General features: G+C 51.4%; 1 protein-coding gene across 2 annotated transcripts in view; it reads right to left on the bottom strand.

The window, feature by feature from the left end:
• LOC137438777 (globoside alpha-1,3-N-acetylgalactosaminyltransferase 1-like) overlaps nucleotides 1–19,221 on the bottom strand; it is an 85,051-nt gene that overhangs the window by 42,615 nt on the left and 23,215 nt on the right. For both annotated transcript variants that reach the window (XM_078767233.1, XM_078767232.1), the window contains exon 4: nucleotides 852–887. In XM_078767233.1, coding sequence (XP_078623359.1) covers nucleotides 852–887 — 36 coding nt within the window. The remainder of the gene's footprint in view (nucleotides 1–851; nucleotides 888–19,221) is intronic.

Genomic DNA, 19,221 nt, shown 5'->3' with positions numbered 1-19,221 from the left:
CTCAGCAGGTACAAGTGAAGAATACTCCATCAGAACAGATGAACACAAGGGCCCCACGAGGATGTGTTCTTTCCCCGCTGCTTTTTATTCTATTTCACACTCAACGTCAGCATCTTTAAATATGCAGATGACAATGTGATTGTCGGTTTTCTTAAAAATAGTGAACTGGATTATGGAAACACAATCCCAAATTTTGTTACATGGTGTCGTGAAAATTCTCTTTTAAATTGAACACCCAAAAGACTAAATAGATGATTTTTGACTTCAGGAAATCTAAATCTCAGTTATTCCCAGTCACAGTGAACAATGTTGATGTAGTCAGGTTCACCAAGTTAACAAATATAATTTCGTTCAAAATTTTGGGAGATTAGCAAATCTGTACAATTTTGGAATCATCAGAGCATGGAGAATCCGAAAATCAATGTTGGCATTTGCACAGACACCTGCATGGCCGCCATTTTGGATTTTCAAAATGGCCGCCATAAAATACATATTTTGCGCTATCTCGGCTTCTAGTCAACCTAGAAAGTTAATTAAATATGCTAATCCTATGTTTTCTGGGTCCCTCGGATGTGCATCGAGTTGTGTATCCTGACTGCTAACACATTAGTTGGTGGATGGTAAAGATCCTCCGGTGTCTTTCCTGAAGAGTAGCTAAGTTATCAGTGGCACCCTGGAATAAATTACAAATTCCTGCCCAGATCACCTTCAATCGAACATCAAACCTGGCCACCTTGTTCGTGAAAGACTTGGGCCAAAAACTTTTCCTGTCTGACCCTACAAGAAGGTGGCAATAATGTTGGGCTTTAGAGTAGGAAGAAAAGAGTAGTAGGAGAACAAATTTTACTTACCCAGGTGTCAGAAAAATATTTTCCTTGCATGTGTATCTGAAATGAGGGAAAAAAACCCAGATTATTTCTTTTTTTCTTGAAGGAAAGCATTGGTTAATCCCACCTTCCCCCACCACAGCCTCAATATATGTGCACATTGCCCTTGGTTATCTTGCCCTATCTACACCATAACACTTGCGCACATTGCCCTATCTACACCATAACACTTGCTGACATCTTTCCCCACCTTAATCAACTGTGTACAGTGGCTTCAGAAAGTATTCACACCCTTTGACTTTTTCCATATTTTGTTGTGTTACAGGCTGAATTTAAAATGGATTAATTTGAGATTTTTTTGGTCACTGATCTGCAAATAATACCCCATAATGTCAAAAATGGAATTTTTTTTGGACATTTTTACAAGTTCATTAAAAGTGAAAAGTTTAAATGTCTTGAGTCAATAAGTATTCAACCCCTTTGCTATGCCAATCCAAATTGAGATCAAGTGCATCCAATTTCCTTTGATCATCCTTGAGATGTCTCCACAACTTGATTGGAGTCCACCTGTGGTGAATTAAATTGATTGGACACTATTTAGAAAGAAACACACCTTTCAAAATAAGATGCCACAGTTGACAGTGCATGTCAGAGCAGAAATTCTACCATGAAGTCCAAGGAACTATCCGTGGAACTCCGTGATATAATTGTGAGGAGGCATAGATGTGGGGAAGGGTATAAAACAATTTATAAAGTGTTGAAAGTTCCGAAGAGCACAGAGAGCTCCATCATTAGGAAATAGAGATCATAGGGAACTACCCAGACTCTTTCTAGAGCTGGCCGTCCGACCAAACTGCGCAACCTGGCAAGAAGGACCTTGATCAGGGAGGTAACTAAGAATTCAATGACCATTCTGACAGAACTACAGAGTTCCTTGGCTGAGGTGGGAGAGCCTGCTGGAAGGACAACGATCTCTGCAGCACTTCACAAATCTAGGCTTTATGGGAGATTTGTCAGACGGAAGCTATTCCTGAGGAAAAAGCACATGACCGCACGTGTGGATTTTGCAAAAAGGCATGTGAAAGACTCAGAGAGCATGAGGCGAAAGATTCTGTGGTCTAATGAGACGAAAATTGAACTCTTTGGCCTGAATGCAAAGTGCTTTGTCTGGCGGAAACCGAGCACAGCTCATCACCGATCGAACACCAAACATCCCTACCGTGAAGCTTGCTATGGGGATGCTATGCTTTTCAGCAGCAGGGACGGGGGCCGGAGACTTGTAAGGATAGAGGGAAAAATGAATGGAGCCAATCCTTGAGAAGAACCTCCAAAAGACCTTAGACTGCGGCGAAGATTTACGCTCCAACAGGCCAATGACCCCAAGCATCCAACTTGACAGAGCTTGAGCAAATCTGCAAGGAACAATGGGAGGAACTCCTCAAATCCAGATGTGCAAAACCGATACCGACATACCCAAGAAGACTCGAAGCTATAACCACTGCCAAAGTCACTTCTACGAAGTATCGACTCAGGGGATTGAATACTTATGTAAATGAGATATTTCTGTGTTTCATTTTTTATTCTTTTGTGAACAATTATAAAAACATGTTTTCACAATGCCATTATGGAATATTTTGTGTAGATCGGTGACAAAAAATTTGAATTAATCCATTTTAAATTCAGGATGTAACTCTGCGATAATGAAAATCCAGTGAAATACTTGTCTAAGTCCAAGATCAAGAGTGAGGGACTTCTCAACATATGTTGTGAAAGGAGACTTGTTAACAGTTTGCAGGCTAACATAACTGCTGGCAGTGATGACCGGTTTCTTTCGCCTTTCCGCTTTCATTGGACAAGCTATGATATAACCCCGCTTTCTTTGGACACGCTTTGATACAACCCCGCTTTGATACAACCTTGCTTTGATACAACCCCACTTTGATACACTCTCGCTTTGATACAACCCCGTTTTCATCGGATACGCTTTGATACAACCCCACATTGATACAACCTTGCTTTCATACAACCCCAAAGAACTGTGAAGTGGCCATGTGCTGTGTGCAGGAAGGGTGTCGGAGTGAACTTCATTCAATGTACAATGTGCGCTGAGTGGGATCATCAAAAATGCAGTGGTCTGAGAGGGTCATTAACCAGTGTGGCAGCTACATTCAAATGTAAGGCGTGCACAGAGGGAGCTGCAGATGGAGGAAATGTTGAGTTGGATCTTGGAGACGGCGTGAAGCTGGAAGGTGTGAAAACATTTTGCTACCTAGGAGACATGCTGAATGGAGAAGGTGGATCAGACTCGGCAACGGTTGATAGAGTGAGATGTGCATGGAAGAAGTTTTGGGAACAGAGTGGCGTGCTGACGAGGAGAGGAGTGTCGTTGAAGCTGAAGGGAAAGGTGTATGCTGCATGTGTGAGAAGTTATGATTTATGGGAGCGAGACATGGGTAATGAATGTAGAGCAGCAACGAAGGCTGGAAAGGGTGGAAATGCGAATGGTTCGGTCGATGTGTGGAGTATCGTTGAGAGAGAGGAAGACAAATGATGAATTGTGAAAGATGATGGGAATAGAGCCTGTGATTGATGCTGTGAAGAGAAACAGGTTTTTTTTGTATACTGAATCAAGGCTCGTGAAAGAGCTGACAACCGCGAGGGAAAGACAGCACAGGGGGACCACGAGGGAAAGACAGTACAGGGGGACCATGAGGGAAAGACAGTACAGGGGGACCATGAGGGAAAGACAGTACAGGGGGACCACGAGGGAAAGACAGCACAGGGGGACCGCGAGGGAAAGACAATACAGGGGGCCCGCGAGGGAAAGACAGTACAGTGGGACCACGAGGGAAAGACAGCACAGGGGGACCACGAGGGAAAGACAGTACAGGGGGACCGCGAGGGAAAGACAGTACAGGGGGACTGCGAGGGAAAGACAGTACAGGGGGACCACGATGGAAAGACAGTACAGGGGGACCATGAGGGAAAGACAGCACAGGGGGACCGCAAGGGAAAGCCAGTACAGGGGGACCACGAGGGAAAGACAGCACAGGGGGACCACGAGGGAAAGACAGTACAGGGGGACCACGAGGGAAAGACAGTACAGGGGGACCACGAGGGAAAGACAGCACAGGGGGACCACGAGGGAAAGACAGCACAGGGGGACGGCGAGGGAAAGACAGTACAGGGGGACCACGAGGGAAAGACAGCACAAGGGGACCACGAGGGAAAGACAGCACAGGGGGACCGTGAGGGAAAGACAGTCCAGGGGGACCGCGAGGGAAAGACAGCACAGGGGGACCACGAGGGAAAGACAGCACAGGGGGACCACGAGGGAAAGACAGCACAGGGGGACCACGAGGGAAAGACAGCACAGGGGGACCGCGAGGGAAAGACAGCACAGGGGGACCGCGAGGGAAAGACAGCACAGGGGGACCACGAGGGAAAGACAGTACAGGGGGACCACGAGGGAAAGACAGCACAGGGGGACCGTGAGGGAAAGACAGTACAGGGGGACCGCGAGGGAAAGACAGCACAGTGGGACCGCGAGGGAAAGACAGCACAGGGGGACCGCGAGGGAAAGACAGTACAGGGGGACCGCGAGGGAAAGACAGCACAGGGGGACCGCGAGGGAAAGACAGCACAGGGGGACCGCGAGGGAAAGACAGCACAGGGGGACCGCGAGGGAAAGACAGCACAGGGGGACCGCGAGGGAAAGACAGTACAGGGGGACCGCGAGGGAAAGACAGTACAGGGGGACCACGAAGGAAAGACAGTACAGGGGGACCGCGATGGAAAGACAGCACAGGGGGACAGCGAGGGAAAGACAGCACAGGCGGACCGCGAGGGAAAGACAGCAGAGGGGGACCGCGAGGGAAAGACAGCACAGGGGGACCGCGAGGGAAAGACAGCACATGGGGGCTGCAAGGGAAAGACAGCACAGGGGGACCGCGAGGGAAAGACAGCACAGGGGGACCGCGAGGGAAAGACAGTACAGGGGGACCGCGAGGGAAAGACAGCACAGGGGGACCACGAGGGAAAGACAGCACAGGGGGACCATGAGGGAAAGACAGCACAGGGGGACCGCGAGGGAAAGACAGCACAGGCGGACCGCGAGGGAAAGACAGCACAGGGGGACCGCGAGGGAAAGACAGCACAGGGGGACCACGAGGGAAAGACAGTACAGGGGGACCGCGAGGGAAAGACAGCACAGGGGGATCACGAGGGAAAGACAGCACAGGGGGACCGCAAGGGAAAGACAGTACAGGCGGACCACGAGGGAAAGACAGCACAAGGGGACCGTGAGGGAAAGAAAGCACAGGCGGACCGTGAGGGAAAGACAGCACAGGGGGACCGCGAGGGAAAGACAGCACAGGGGGACCGCGAGGGAAAGACAGCACAGGGGGACCGCGAGGGAAAGACAGCACAGGGGGACCGCGAGGGAAAGACAGCACAGGCAGACCGCGAGGGAAAGACAGCACAGGGGGACCGCGAGGGAAAGACAGCACAGGGGGACCGCGAGGGAAAGACAGCACAGGCGGACTGCGAGGGAAAGACAGCACAGGGGGACCGCGAGGGAAAGACAGCACAGGAAGGTTGCGATGGTTTGGTCATGTGTTGAGGAAGGATGAAAGTGACTGGTTGAGAAGAGTGATGGAAATGAATGTAGAAGGAAGTAGAGGACGGGGAAGACCGAGAAAGACTTGGCTGAAGATGGTGGAAGAAGAAATGCGGGCAAGGGGGTTAACAAGGAGAGATGCAGAAAATAGGGCAAAATGGAGAAGATTGTCATGGGGACCGCAAGGCTAACCCCCGCTCCAGCAGGGAAAATGGCCTTAAAATGCATGTTGTGTTGTTTATTGTAAACCTACACCGAAAAGTCACATGGCTGGAGAAGATAAAATAAAGTTTCTTCTTCTTCACACAATAACAACTGCTACCTTCCAGACCGTACAACCAATCATGCTGAAATTTTTAACACTTGTTTCTTCCACTTGATGACACTACATGAAGTTAAAGTTAAATGTTGATCAATCAAGCGGTTCAAGATAAATAAATAAAATTATATTTCCTTTCAATTATCTATGGCTGCCAAACCGAACAAACAATCATATTGAAATTTTACAGACTTATTCCACTTGACGCCTTCTACATGACTGTAAAGTTTCACATCGATCAATGAAGCAGTTCAGTAGATACAAGGTTTTTAAGATATCCATTGAATTATTTATCACTGCCAAACCATGTGACCTATCGCAAATTCCAAAAGGTCCTTTTAGCACTCAGACATGCGGAACATGTGTGAAGTTTCCACTCAATATGATCAAAATGAGGGAGGAGGTAGGTTTTAAAGGTTATGCTTAAAAAACTATAGCTCCCAAACCATGTGACCTATGACGTCATGATCGCTGAACCTTTTGTTCGTCATGGGTATGCGGTCACGCATGTGAAGTTTTTGGTCTCAATTTGTTTAGCCGTTTCGGAGAAAAAGGGGTTTTAGTGTTTTTCACGAAAAACAATATGGCGGGCGAACCATGTGATGCTTGACGTCAAAATTTTCTTGGCCCTAAATTTTATTTCACTTCGGTCATGCATAAAAAAATATCATATTCGTGGCATCAAGGATTCTGTTTGTCGAATTCTAACCTCGTAACGTTAGCATTTTTAATATCCTAAATAAACATATTTTTTGGTCCCAATACAGAGTTCTTCAGAACGAGCCATGACTCAATTTTGTCCATTGAGCCGTTTCGGAGATATAGAGGGGCAAAGTTGAAGGGGTTTTTTCCAAGATGGCGCCCATACCACGTGACCTATGACATCATAATTAGCAGAACAAATTCTACATGTATAGTCAATCACTTGGTGAAAATTTCGTGCCAATCGGACCAACAGTTGCTGAGAACATTGATTTTAAAGTTTTCGAACGAAGAAAGTGGCGGAAAAAAAAAGTAGGGGTGAAGAAAAATTCTAGTAAAAACAATAGGTATTCCTCTGCACTGTATGTAGAGGAAACCTAATAAATGTTCATTGGAGAAAATACATCTTCACCTCCATAAAACACAAGCCATGCGGGAATGATTATATGAAACAAAACACCGAGCAATATTCTGAAATCAAAATAACTCGTGAAAAATCTGTGATAATACATTAGAGGCCTCAAAAGAAAGCACCTCTGAAAGGATGGTCGACCTCACGAGATTTTGTAGGGTTCCGCATGAATGTTTCAGAGCTCCCTATGGCAGAACACGACAATTGCTTATTTTTCGTTGTTATCTCTGGCAATAGTTTTCTACCTTGTCTCTGGTTTGCTACCAACAATAGTCTTTGGTTTGCTACCTAGGAGACATGCTGAATGGAGAAGGTGGATCAGACTCGGCAGCGGTTGCTAGAGTGAGATGTGCATGGAAGAAGTTTCGGGAACTGAGTGGCGTGCTGATGAGGGGAGTGTCGTTGAAGCTGAAGGGAAAGGTGTATGCTGCATGTGTGAGAAGTGTTATGATTTATGGGAGCGAGACATGGGTAATGAAGGTAGAGCAGCAACGAAGGCTGGAAAGGGTGGAAATGCGAATGGTTCGGTGGATGTGCGGAGTATCGTTGAGAGAGAGGAAGACAAATGATGAATTGCGAAAGATGATGGGAATAGAGCCTGTGATTGATGCTGTGAAGAGGAACAGGTTGAGATGGTTTGGTCATGTGTTGAGGAAGGATGAAAGTGACTGGTTGAGAAGAGTGATGGAAATGAATGTAGAAGGAAGTAGAGGACGGGGAAGACCGAGAAAGACATGGCTAAAAATGGTGGAAGAAGAAATTCGGGAAAGGGGGTTAACAAGGGGAGATGCAGAAAATAGAGCAAAATGGAGAAGATTGTCATGGGGACCGCAAGACTAACCCCCGCTCTAGCAGGTGTGGGAAATGGACTTTAAATGCCTGTTGTTGTTGTTTGTTGTTGTATCTCTGGCACCAAAAGTGAATGGAGGTTACGTTTTCACCCCTGTCTGTTTGATTGTCTGTCCGTAAGCAGGATATCTCAAAAATTTATGGATGGATTTGGACGAAATTTGGTGGAAAGGTTGGGTGTCGACGAATTCATTAGATTTTGGGCCTATCAGTGGAATAGAATACTTAAACTGTTCAGCCTTGTGGAGATATGCGCTCTACCGAGTGCCGTTCTAGTTACCTCTGCCATAGAAGGTGGACAGAGGTTATGTTTTCATCCCTGACGCTTGTTATTTGCTAAATGGAATATTCACAATTATATTGGTTTTTCTGGTCTGTGATTCTGTCTGTTTGTTATTCTGTCAAGTATGTTGATCACTCCGGTTTGTGTGTGTGTTTGTCTGTCCGCTCACCTATACTTCCCTACAGCTCACAATTTTAAACTAATCGTTACAAAACTTCATGAAATAGTAGAGTTGATTATAAACAAGAAGTTGAAGGAGCTGGGCTCCAACGCGAATTGAAAGAATTGACGCGACCAAAGATGGAAATTCGTCCGAGTAGGTTTAATAAATGTATCACACTCGGGTACTCTGAAAAGCCCATTTATCGGGCAGCAATATATATACACATTTATGTCGGGAAGTTTGCCCGGCAAAAGCTATACCGGGCATGCCTGGGTATCAAGGGCGAGCCTTGGAAAGGCGAGTCTGGACCTGCCCGGGCGTGTTTGGCTGCGGCCTGGCAAGTCGAGGCTGGGCGTGCCCGGGCGCTCTGGACGAGCACTGGAAAGGCGATAGCGGGCATGCCCGGACGCTCTGGGCGAGCCCTGGAAAGGCGATAGCGGGCATGCCCGGACGCTCTGGGCGAGCCCTGGAAAGGCGATAGCGGGCATGCCCGGACGCTCTGGGCGAGCCCTGGAAAGGCGATAGCGGGCATGCCCGGACGCTCTGGGCGAGCCCTGGAAAGACGAGACCGGGCGTGCCCAGGAGGTTCGGGCGTGCCCGGGAACAGTGAGTCCGGGCATGCCCGGGAGAGGCGCGTCTGGCCGTGTTCTGGCCAGTGCAAGGCGATTGTGTGCATCCAGCGGTAACCGCTACACACGCCCCTCCAGAATCGACCTGCACCGGCAGGGTCAATTTAAGGGGGGTCCGGATGACCCGGCCGAAGTGACCCCTGGAGGGTCGTGGGGAGGGGTCCGACGTGGTGGTGGGTGGTCGAGCGGGGGGAACTGTGGACGGGGGGCGGCCTCGCCGCGGAGGAAGGGCCAACCGTGGTGGTCGGTCGACGTCCATGTGCGCCGGTTTGAGGCGGTCCACAGAAATCCGGTCCGGCCGGCCGCTGAAGTCGACGATGAAAGACTTGTCGCCCCGTCGCAGGACCCGGAAGGGCCCGTCGTACGGCGGCCGGAGTGGCCCCCGGTGCGCTTCATGACGCACAAAGACGTACTCCGCTGTGCGAAGCGCCGGGGGGACGTAGGACTGGGGGTCACCGTGGCGGGACGTCAGCACGGGGGCAAATCGTCGGGCGGCCTCCTGGAGGTCCGAGCGCTGGCGAGCGGCGGACCAGGGACTGGTAGCGTCGGGCACGAATTCGCCCGGGACGCGGAGTGGCTGGCCGTAGACGAGCTCGGCGGCGGACGCCTGGAGGTCTTCCTTGGGGGCCGTGCGAAGGCCCAAAAGGACCCACGGCAGCCGGTCGGCCCAACCGTCGTCCTGAAGGCCGGCCATGAGTGCGGCCTTCATGGAGCGGTGAAACCGCTCGCACAACCCATTGGCTCGGGGGTGGTAGGCCGTGGTGCGGTGCAGCGTGACCCCCAACGAATGGGCGACCGCACCCCAAAGCTCAGACGTGAACTGTGGGCCGCGGTCGGACGAGATGTCCGCTGGTGCGCCGAAGCGCGCGACCCAGGTGGCGATGAACGCCTGCGCCATGTCGGCGGTGGTGGTGGAGGTGAGGGGCACGGCCTCCGGCCACCTGGTGGTCCTGTCCACCATGGTGAGCAGGTGGGTGAACCCCCGAGAGGGGGGCAGGGGACCCACCAGGTCCACGTGGACGTGGTCGAAACGCCGTTCAGGCACGGCGAAAGGTGCCAGCGGGGCCTGGGTGTGGCGGTGGACCTTGGCTCGCTGGCAGGCCGTGCAGGCGTTGGCCCAGTCGCGGATGTTTCGTCGAAGGCCGTGCCAGACGAAACGCGCCGACACCAGCTTCTGAGAAGCTTTCCGGCCCGGGTGAGAAAGGCCGTGGATGGAGGCGAAGATGCGGCGCTGCCAGGAAACGGGCACGATGGGGCGAGGCTGGCCCTGGGAGACGTCGCAGAGCAGGACGGTGCCCGCGAAGGGGATGTCGGCCAGGCGGAGGCCCGTGTCCGCCGCGCGGAGTGCCTGCACCGAGGCGTCGATGGTCTGGTCGGCCGCCATGAGCGCGAAGTCCACGCCGAGGTGGACCGCGTTCGCGCTGGCCCGCGAAAGGCAGTCGGCCACGGCGTTGTCTTTGCCGGCGACGTGCTGGATGTCCGTGGTGAACTCCGACACGGCGGAGAGGTGGCGCTGCTGGCGGGCCGACCACGGCTCCGTGACCTTAGCCATTGCGTAGACCAATGGCTTGTGGTCGACGAAAGCCGTGAACGGGCGGCCCTCCAGGAGGTGTAGGAAATGGCGAACGGCCAGGAATAGCCCGAGCAGCTCGCGGTCGAACGTGCTGTAGTTTAACTCGTTCGGCCGGAGTTGCCGGCTGAAAAAAGCGAGTGGCTGCCAAACCCCGTCCACCCATTGCTCATGGACGGCGCCCACCGCGTAGTTGGAGGCGTCCGTAGTGAGGGCGATGGGCGCGTTGAGCACCGGGTGAGCCAGCAGCGTTGCGTCGGCGAGGGCCCGTTTGGCGCTGGCGAAGGCCGCGTCCATGGCCGCGGACCAAACAATGTCATGCTTGGCCGGCTTGCCCCGGAGGGCCTCGTAAAGGGGCCGCATGAGCTGAGCAGCGCGGGGCACGAATCGGTGATAAAAATTCACCATGCCGAGGAACTCTTGGAGGGCCTTGATGGAACGGGGACGCGGGAACGTGGTGATGGCCTCGACCTTGGTCGGCAGCGACACGGCCCCGGTCTTGGTGATGCGGTGGCCCAAAATGTCAACGGTCGTCGCGCCGAAGTGGCATTTGACCGGGTTGACAATTAAGCCGTGCTCGCTGAGGCGACCGAACAGTGTTCGGAGGTGGCGGAGGTGCTCGGCGCGGGACGTGCTGGTGACGAGGATGTCGTCCAGATAGACGAAAAGAAACGGCAGGTCGCGCAGCACGCCGTCCATCAAGCGCTGGAACGCCTGGGCCGCGTTCTTGAGGCTAAACGGCATCCGCAAAAATTCGAACAGGCCGAACGGCGTGATGACGGCCGTCTTCGGGACGTCGGCCGCCCGGACAGGTACCTGGTGGTAGCCCCGTATCAGGTCAATTTTCGAAAAGATGACCCGTCCCGCCAAACGGGCGGAAAAGTCCTGAATATGCGGGATCGGGTACCTGTCGGGGGTGGTAGCGTCATTGAGACGGCGGTAGTCGCCACACGGGCGCCATCCACCCCCCGGCTTTGGCACGATGTGCAGTGGCGAGGCCCACGTGCTATCGGAGCGCCGCACGATGCCGAGGTGCTCCAACGCGTCGAATTCGGCCTTCGCCACGGCGAGCTTGGCTGGGTCGAGGCGGCGGGCCCTGGCGTAGACCGGCGGGCCCGTAGTGGGTATGTGGTGCTCGATCCCGTGCCGCACCGCAACAGCCGAAAACGTCGGCCGCGTGAGGGCCGGGAATTCCACGAGCAGGCGAGCAAACTCGTTCGTTGCCGGGAGGGCGCACGCCAGTTCGGTCGACGCGGAGCTGCTCATTGTGCACGCCAGGGAGCTGAAGGTCTCGGCGTGGACAAGGCGACGTCGTTTGACGTCGACCAGCAGCCCGTGCGCGCAGAGGAAGTCGGCGCCCAGCAAAGCCACGGGGACGCTGGCGGTAACAAAAGTCCATTGAAAGCGCTGGCTGCCGAAGCAGAGGGTGACGACGCGTGGGCCGAAAGTGCGTATGGCCGAGCCATTAGCAGCGACCAAAGAGGGGCCGCAAACTGCGTCCAGCCTGTCCTGCTCAGAGGCGGGTATGACGCTCAGTTGGGCGCCGGTGTCGCACAGGAAACGCCGCCCAGACGCTTTGTCCCGAATAAACAGCAAGTTGCCCGAGTGGCCGGCGCTCATGGCTGGGAATGAACGCCGGCCCGGCCGTTTCCCGACCTGCCGAAAGTGCACGGGGGCCGGCACGTCCGAGCCTTGTGTCCGAACCTGGCGTGGTAATAACACCATGCCCGGTCAGGTGGAGGCCCCGGCCGTCGTGTCGGAAGCGGGCGGTGCGGCGTGGTGGCCGTCAGTTGCACCGGCAGTTCGGCCTCCAACCACGCAGGGCGCTCGGGCGTCGTGGGCGTCGCCTCGGACGGCGGTGGGCTCCAGGTAACCGCGCCGATGTGCTGGCCCGCCGAGGCGATCTTATCGGCTTCCCTGGCGAGGGCGCGGGAATCCGTGATCAACGTGCCAGCCAGGGCGAGGCGTACCGGGTGAGGCAGCTGGCGAAGGAACAGCTCGCGGAACAGAAAATCCGGAGAGTGCTCACCGAGCAACGAGAGCATATAGTCCATGCGCTCGGACGGGCGTGTGTCGCCGAGCTCGGGCAGGTCAAGCAGGCGCCGTGCGCGTGCTGCCGGTGAGAGGGCGAAAGCATCGAGGAGGAGTGTCTTCAGCGCGTCGTATTTGTCAGCAGCCGGCGGGTGCTGGAGGAGGCTCAAGGCGCGGGCCGCGGTGGCGGAACCGAGCGCCGCCACAACATGGTGGAAGCGGGTGTCGTCCGCGGTGATGCCTCGCAGGGCGAACTGAGTCCGCCTGAGCGAAACAAACAGCCCCGTGAGCCTCCCAGAAGGTAGGCAGTTTAAGCGTCACTGCCGTATCCATGTCGGTAGGTCACCAATGAAGGAGCTGGGCTCCAACGCGAGTTGAAAGAATTGACGCGACCAAAGATGGAAATTCGTCCGAGCAGGTTTAATAAATGTATCACACTCGGATACTCTGAAAAGCCCGTTTATCGGGCAGCAATATATATACACATTTATGTCGGGAAGTTTGCCCGGCAAAAGCTATACCGGGCATGCCCGGGTATCAAGGGCGAGCCTTGGAAAGGCGAGTCTGGACCTGCCCGGGCGTGTTTGGCTGCGGCCTGGCAAGTCGAGGCTGGGCGTGCCCGGGCGCTCTGGACGAGCACTGGAAAGGCGATAGCGGGCATGCCCGGACGCTCTGGGCGAGCCCTGGAAAGGCGATAGCGGGCATGCCTGGACGCTCTGGGCGAGCCCTGGAAAGGCGATAGCGGGCATGCCCGGACGCTCTCGGCGAGCCCTGGAAAGGCGATAGCGGGCATGCCCGGACGCTCTGGGCGAGCCCTGGAAAGGCGAGAGCGGGCGAGCCCTGGAAATGCGAGAGCGGGCATGCCCGGGAAAGACGAGACCGGGCGTGCCCGGGAGGTTCGGGCGTGCCCGGGAACAGTGAGTCCGGGCATGCCCGGGAGAGGCGCGTCTGGCCGTGTTCTGGCCGGTGCAAGGCGATTGTGTGCATCCAGCGGTAACCGCTACAAAGTCAACATAGGCTAAAGGTCAACAACTTTGTCAGATTTCCCAAATAATCAATTTTCATACGATTGACTTGAAATTAGCAGAGGCTTTGCATTTTGCATCATTGAATTCAACCACTAATTAATTGAATTCAACCACTAATCTTTCAAAGTTGCCATTGGCCTCTTGGTGGCCTCTGATCAGTCTCCTCCTTGCTTGGTCATCCAGTTTGGAGGGACGGTCTGATCTAGGAATGTTATTTGTGGTACCATACGCCTTCCACTTCTTAATGATTGTCTTGACTGTGCTCCAAGGGGTATTCAAGGCCTTTGAATTTTTTTTTATACCCATCCCCTAATCTGTTCCTTTCCACAACTTTATCCCGGAGGTCTTTTGGAAGCTCCTTGGTGCTCATGGTTGAGCCTTTGCTTCGAAATGAGCTGGAACAGACCTTGGTTGCTCATGGTTGAGCCTTTGCATACGTGTCTCCCTCGACATATCACATGCCTTCGATACGGTCTGGCACCCCGCTCTGCTCACCAAACTCTCCTCCTATAGTTTCCATGGAAATCTCCACGCCTGGCTTGCGGACTTCCTCTCTGGTCATAGTCAACGTGTGGCCCTGAATGGTTTTCTCTCATCTCCCCTTCCTGTTCAGGCTGGAGTTCCCCAAGGCAGTGTTCTGGACCCTGTGCTTTTTCTGGTCTTCATCAATGATCTCTGGTGTTGGTGTTGGGTGTTGGGCTAGCTAAACCCTGGTGTTGGGCTAGCGGCTAGGGTGCCAGCTTAGGATCCCAGGATCCTGGGTTCGAATCCCGGTTGATCGCTGATTTAACGCCAGAGGGGGTTGACTCGGCCTGTCGTCCTTCTGAGGTCGGCTAATTGAGTACCAGTTCACTGGTAATTCCCTGCTTGTCGTAAAAGGCGACAAAAAGGGTTGGCGGCAGGAAGGGCATCCGGCCGTAAAACATTGCTTCAAAAAGGGGACCCAAAAAACAACAACAACCACGGTCCCCGAAAAAGGCCAACCCCCGCTTTGCGGGGAAAAATGGCCTCTAAATGTGGTTATTTTATTATTTATCAATGATCTCTCCGACTCTCTGGAAAATCCTCTCTATTTCTTTGCTGATGACTCCACTCTCTGCTGCTCCATACCTCATCCCTCAGATCGACAGTCTGCAGCCTCCTCACTCTCTGCAGACCTTTACAAAATCACAGACTGGTCAAACAAGTGGAACATGACTTTCAATCCTGACAAATCTCACACTCTTACTATGTCTCTCCGAAAAGACCGACCGGACAACCTTCCCATGTACATTCTCAACAATCCTCTCCAATAAGTTCTGTCGTTCAAGCTTTTGGGTCTCACTATCTGCCATGATCTTTCCTGGGAAAACCACATTTCCAAGCTGGCCTCCAAAGCCAGTCGCCGACTGGGCATCCTCCGTCGTGCGAAGTCCTTCCTTGGTACACCTGAGCTCCTCACTACATACAAGGCTTTCATCCGCAGCTCAATGGAATACTATTCTCCCCTCTGGGCCGGTGCTCCTGCCTCACACCTAGCTCGCCTTCACGCTGTTGAAACCAAAGCTTTCGGAATCATTGGAATCTCCTGCGATGAAGCTAACTCCGAGGGCCTTTCACTCACTCACCACAGGCAGTTTGGTGGTCTTTCTGTCTTTTACAGACTCCTCTCCGGCCTTGCTCCCCCAGCTCTCTCTGTGCTTTGTCCCCCAAATATTCCTACAGGTCGCACAAGATCTGCCAGCAACCCTCTTATGGCTAAACTGCCAAAATCTAGACTCTCTATTCACCTTCACTCTTTCATTCCTCTTTACTCCCACCTCTGGAACAAACTCCCTCACTCTCTTCAATCCCACTCCTCCCTCCAGGTCTTTAAAACAGCTGTTCACCACCATCTCTTATCTTCCCCCATCCAAAACCTTGATCTTTTCTACCCCCGTTAATTCACCCCAGATCCACTTTTTTGAAATACCGACTTCTTTCCTGGAAGACTGAGCAGTGTCCATGTGTTTTTTTTTTTTTACCTCTCCCCCCTCCATCCCTCTCCTTCCCATACCTCCTCCCCCCAAGCGCTCTCCCTAACACAGATCTCCCGATGTCCCTGCTCTATCTTGTCTCCCGCTCCCTTTATCATTTGTTTTATGTGTCAGTTTGTCTTTTTGTGATCAATGTTAGCTCTTACACGAGCCTCGATCTTGTGTACAAAAAAAAAAAAAGTGCTACCCAGCAGAGGAAACCTTCAGGAACAGCTGATTTTATTCGGAAATAATCAGAATCACTTCAATTTAACACATGTGGAGGCCAATTAACTTGGTATGTGATTTTGAAGATGATTGGTTACACCTGAGCTAATTTACAATTGGTATTATAAGGGGGTGGACACTTATCCAACCCAGATATTCTCGTTTTGTATTTTTAATTCGTTTGTAATCGTTTGTAATCGTTTGTAATCGTAATGTAATCGTTTGTAAATGTAATATTTGTAATCGACCCAGATTGTACTGATCCTCGGTTCATATTGGTACTTTGGATAATTTTACACAAAGTACTGATCCTCAGTTCATATTGTGGCCTAGTTCATTTTACTCAATGGAAGTACCAATGCTCGGTTCCGATTGGTACTTTGGATAATTTTACACAATTAAAGTACCGATCAAGAACAACAACAACAGGCATTTTAAGGCCATTTTCGCTGCTAGAGCGGGGGTTAGCCTTGCGGTCCCCATGACAATCTTCTCCATCTTGCCCTATTTTATGCATCTCCCCTTGTCAACCCCCGCTCTTAATATCTTTAAATATACAATATCTATAAAGCTTTGTTACTATATCTATCTATAAATATCTATATCTATACTATAATATCTATAAAGCTGTTTTCTGAAATTTGTGGAATTTGTTTTTAACTTGGAAGTTGTGGGGTTACGATGTGTAAATAAAGGTGGAAAACGTCTGATGCATTTTAATTCACTACGTGATGCCCAACCGAAAGGCCAATTGTCACCTCAGCATATGCTGATGATGTGTGTGTTGTGGTGTGTAGCAGTGATGATGTCACTATGCTTCGAAACAATTTGGAAAAAATTTCTTCGGCATGCACAAATGCAATAAATTGGAATAAATGTAAAGCTTTATAGATTGGCCATACCCACACCATTGATTTGCCTTCTCTGCCCAGATGTTGCAGTGGGAGAAGGAAGGCATCCATTATCTAGGTGTGTGCATTGGCACCCCAGTTTTCATGGCAAAGAACTGGTTTAATGTAGTTAATAAAATTTATAACAGACTAGAGAAGTGGAGAGGAATAATATCTACATTGTCGTACAAAGGTCGTGCCTTAGTAATTAATAATGTAGTGACTTCCTTGTGGCACAAAATGTTTGCTTTGCACCCTCCTGAAGCACTGTTGCTGACAATCCAGAAACATCTGCTTGATTTATTCTGGGGTGGCAAGCATTGGGTCAAGCCTGAAGTCCTTTACCTTCCATTGGCAGAAGGTGGCCATGGTCTCATTGACATTGTCAGCCGACTAATGGCTTTTCGAGTCGCCACTGTTCACCGTTTTCTTTTTTTCACTTAGTTGCCGTTGCGGCTCTGCCAACTACCTGTTGATTGTTGCCTGGGCTGGCATGCTTGATTTCAACAAGGAACTTTTTCTCATGGACCTGCAACATGTTGACATCTCCCCCATTCCCTCTGTTTTACCAAGACCCGCTGCAAGCCTGGCAGCCTCTCGTGATGCACCGATAAATGGTTCATTACAACACCAACAACTTCCTCAACGAGCCTATCTTTTACAATGCACTCTTTCCCAACATACCTCGATCACGTGCTGATGTGCAATATTTCACAAGTTCTGGTGTGCATGTCATACGAGACATGCGGAATAACCAGAATGAAACTTGGCACTCAGCAGGGCATATTGCAACAGCTGTTGGAATGCACTCTGTAAGAGCTGTCTCCCAGCTTATTCAAGAAGTGTTGCATACATTTAGAGGACTGGGTCTCCATTTTGATGCCAACAACAATGACCCTGCAATGCATGTTCTCTCCCTTCATCAGGTGCAAATATCATCAGCTGCATTAACAGAATTTGTGTGCCTTTCTTCCTCTCCACTTCCTAGTGCTACAAAAAAAGTACCACCTCTGTTTTACCATTCGGCATCCTTATGTGTGCAAAGTTAGGTTTGGATCCCAATGGATAGGGATGCTACCGCCGGGGTCTCCCCCTTGCCCACAATGGGTCACCATGTATGCCCCGCCGATTGTAAAAGGGACTGGTGATATCTCTTGGAGAATTGTACATATGATTTTACCTACCAATGTTTTATTACACTGTTTTAGTGTTTTAAATTCTGTTTCATGCCCCTTTTGTACGGCCTCTGAAGATTTACATCACGCTTATGTTGACTGTGCAAGGCTGTCCCCACTTTTTACTTTGCTGTCACAATTGTGCTGCTATATAAATGGGTCTTTTTCTTTACGTATGTTTATTTTTGGTTTGCCGTTAAATCCCAAAAATGCTGCCATATCTGTACTCACCAATTTTTTTATAGCCCAAGGAACCACCTTTAGAGGCCATTTTTCCCCGCAGAGCAGGGGTTGGCCTTTTTCAGGCACCATGGTCCCCTTTTTGAAGCAATGTTTTATGGCCGGATGCCCTTCCTGCCACCAACCCTTTTAGTCGCCTCTTGCGACACACAGGGAATTACCAGTGAACTGGTACTCAATAGCCCAAGGGAAGCTAGCACTTTATAAAACAAGGAAAGCTAAACTTCTTGCCAGCCCTGATGCTGGCTGGCTACAAAGTTTTAACAGTTTTTAAGGCCCTTACCATGGCCAGGCTACGTGCAGAGTTTTATTTTCACCAAAACTTAAATAATTTAGACATTTTAAAGCAAAAATGGTGTTACAATAACATACTGTGTAAAGTAGTCTATAATGATCACACGTTTTTATTTTAAAGTTGCACTTGTACTATTTTATTTTTTTCATCTTTTACCTTCCTTTAATGATTGTTGTTCATTGGTTGTCTAAATGGTTTTTTCTAACCTTGTTTAAATAAAGGTACATACAAAAGTCAAAGTCTCTCTCTCTCTCTTTCTCCCCTGCCCTCTCTCTCTCTCCCCCACCCTCTCCCTCTCTCCCCCACCCTCTCTCTCTCTCCCCCACCCTCTCTCTCTCTCCCCCACCCTCTCTCTCTCTCCCCCACCCTCTCTCTCTCTCCCCCACCCTCTCTCTCTCTCCCCCCCCCCACCCTCTCTCTCTCTCCCCCCCCCCCACCCTCTCTCTCTCTCCCCCACCCTCTCTCTCTCTCCCCCACCCTCTCTCTCTCTCCCCCACCCTCTCTCTCTCTCCCCCCCCCACCCTCTCTCTCTCTCCCCCCCCCCCCACCCTCTCTCTCTCTCCCCCACCCTCTCTCTCTCTCCCCCCCCCCCCCCACCCTCTCTCTCTCTCCCCCACCCTCTCTCTCTCCCCCACCCTCTCTCTCTCTCTCTCTCTCTCGCCCCCTGCTGGCCGTTCGTGTGTTGGGTGCGGTGTCATGGCGTCTGTTCGTGTCTTGGCATTGTAGCTCCGTGCTCGTGGTTTGTATCTTTACCCTCCCCTTACCTTTTCTCACCTTTGTTCCGTCTTTTGTGTGTCACCCTTCCACGTTATCATACCCCCCCCCCCCCCCTCTTGAGAGTGAGAAAGTGAGAGAGCACACGTGGTGAGACCGGTAAAGGTTCCCCCTTAGGGCGGTTCCCTCTTCGGGTTTTTTTCGCCTCGTGTTACAAATCATAATCCTTTTTCCGTTTCTTTTTTCGTAAATAT

Source organism: Myxine glutinosa, chromosome 13, assembly GCF_964187855.1.
Source record: "Myxine glutinosa chromosome 13, kmMyxGlut1.1, whole genome shotgun sequence".
NCBI classification, from domain to species: Eukaryota; Metazoa; Chordata; class Myxini; order Myxiniformes; family Myxinidae; genus Myxine; species Myxine glutinosa.
This window is presented reverse-complemented; position numbering and strand designations above follow the sequence as displayed.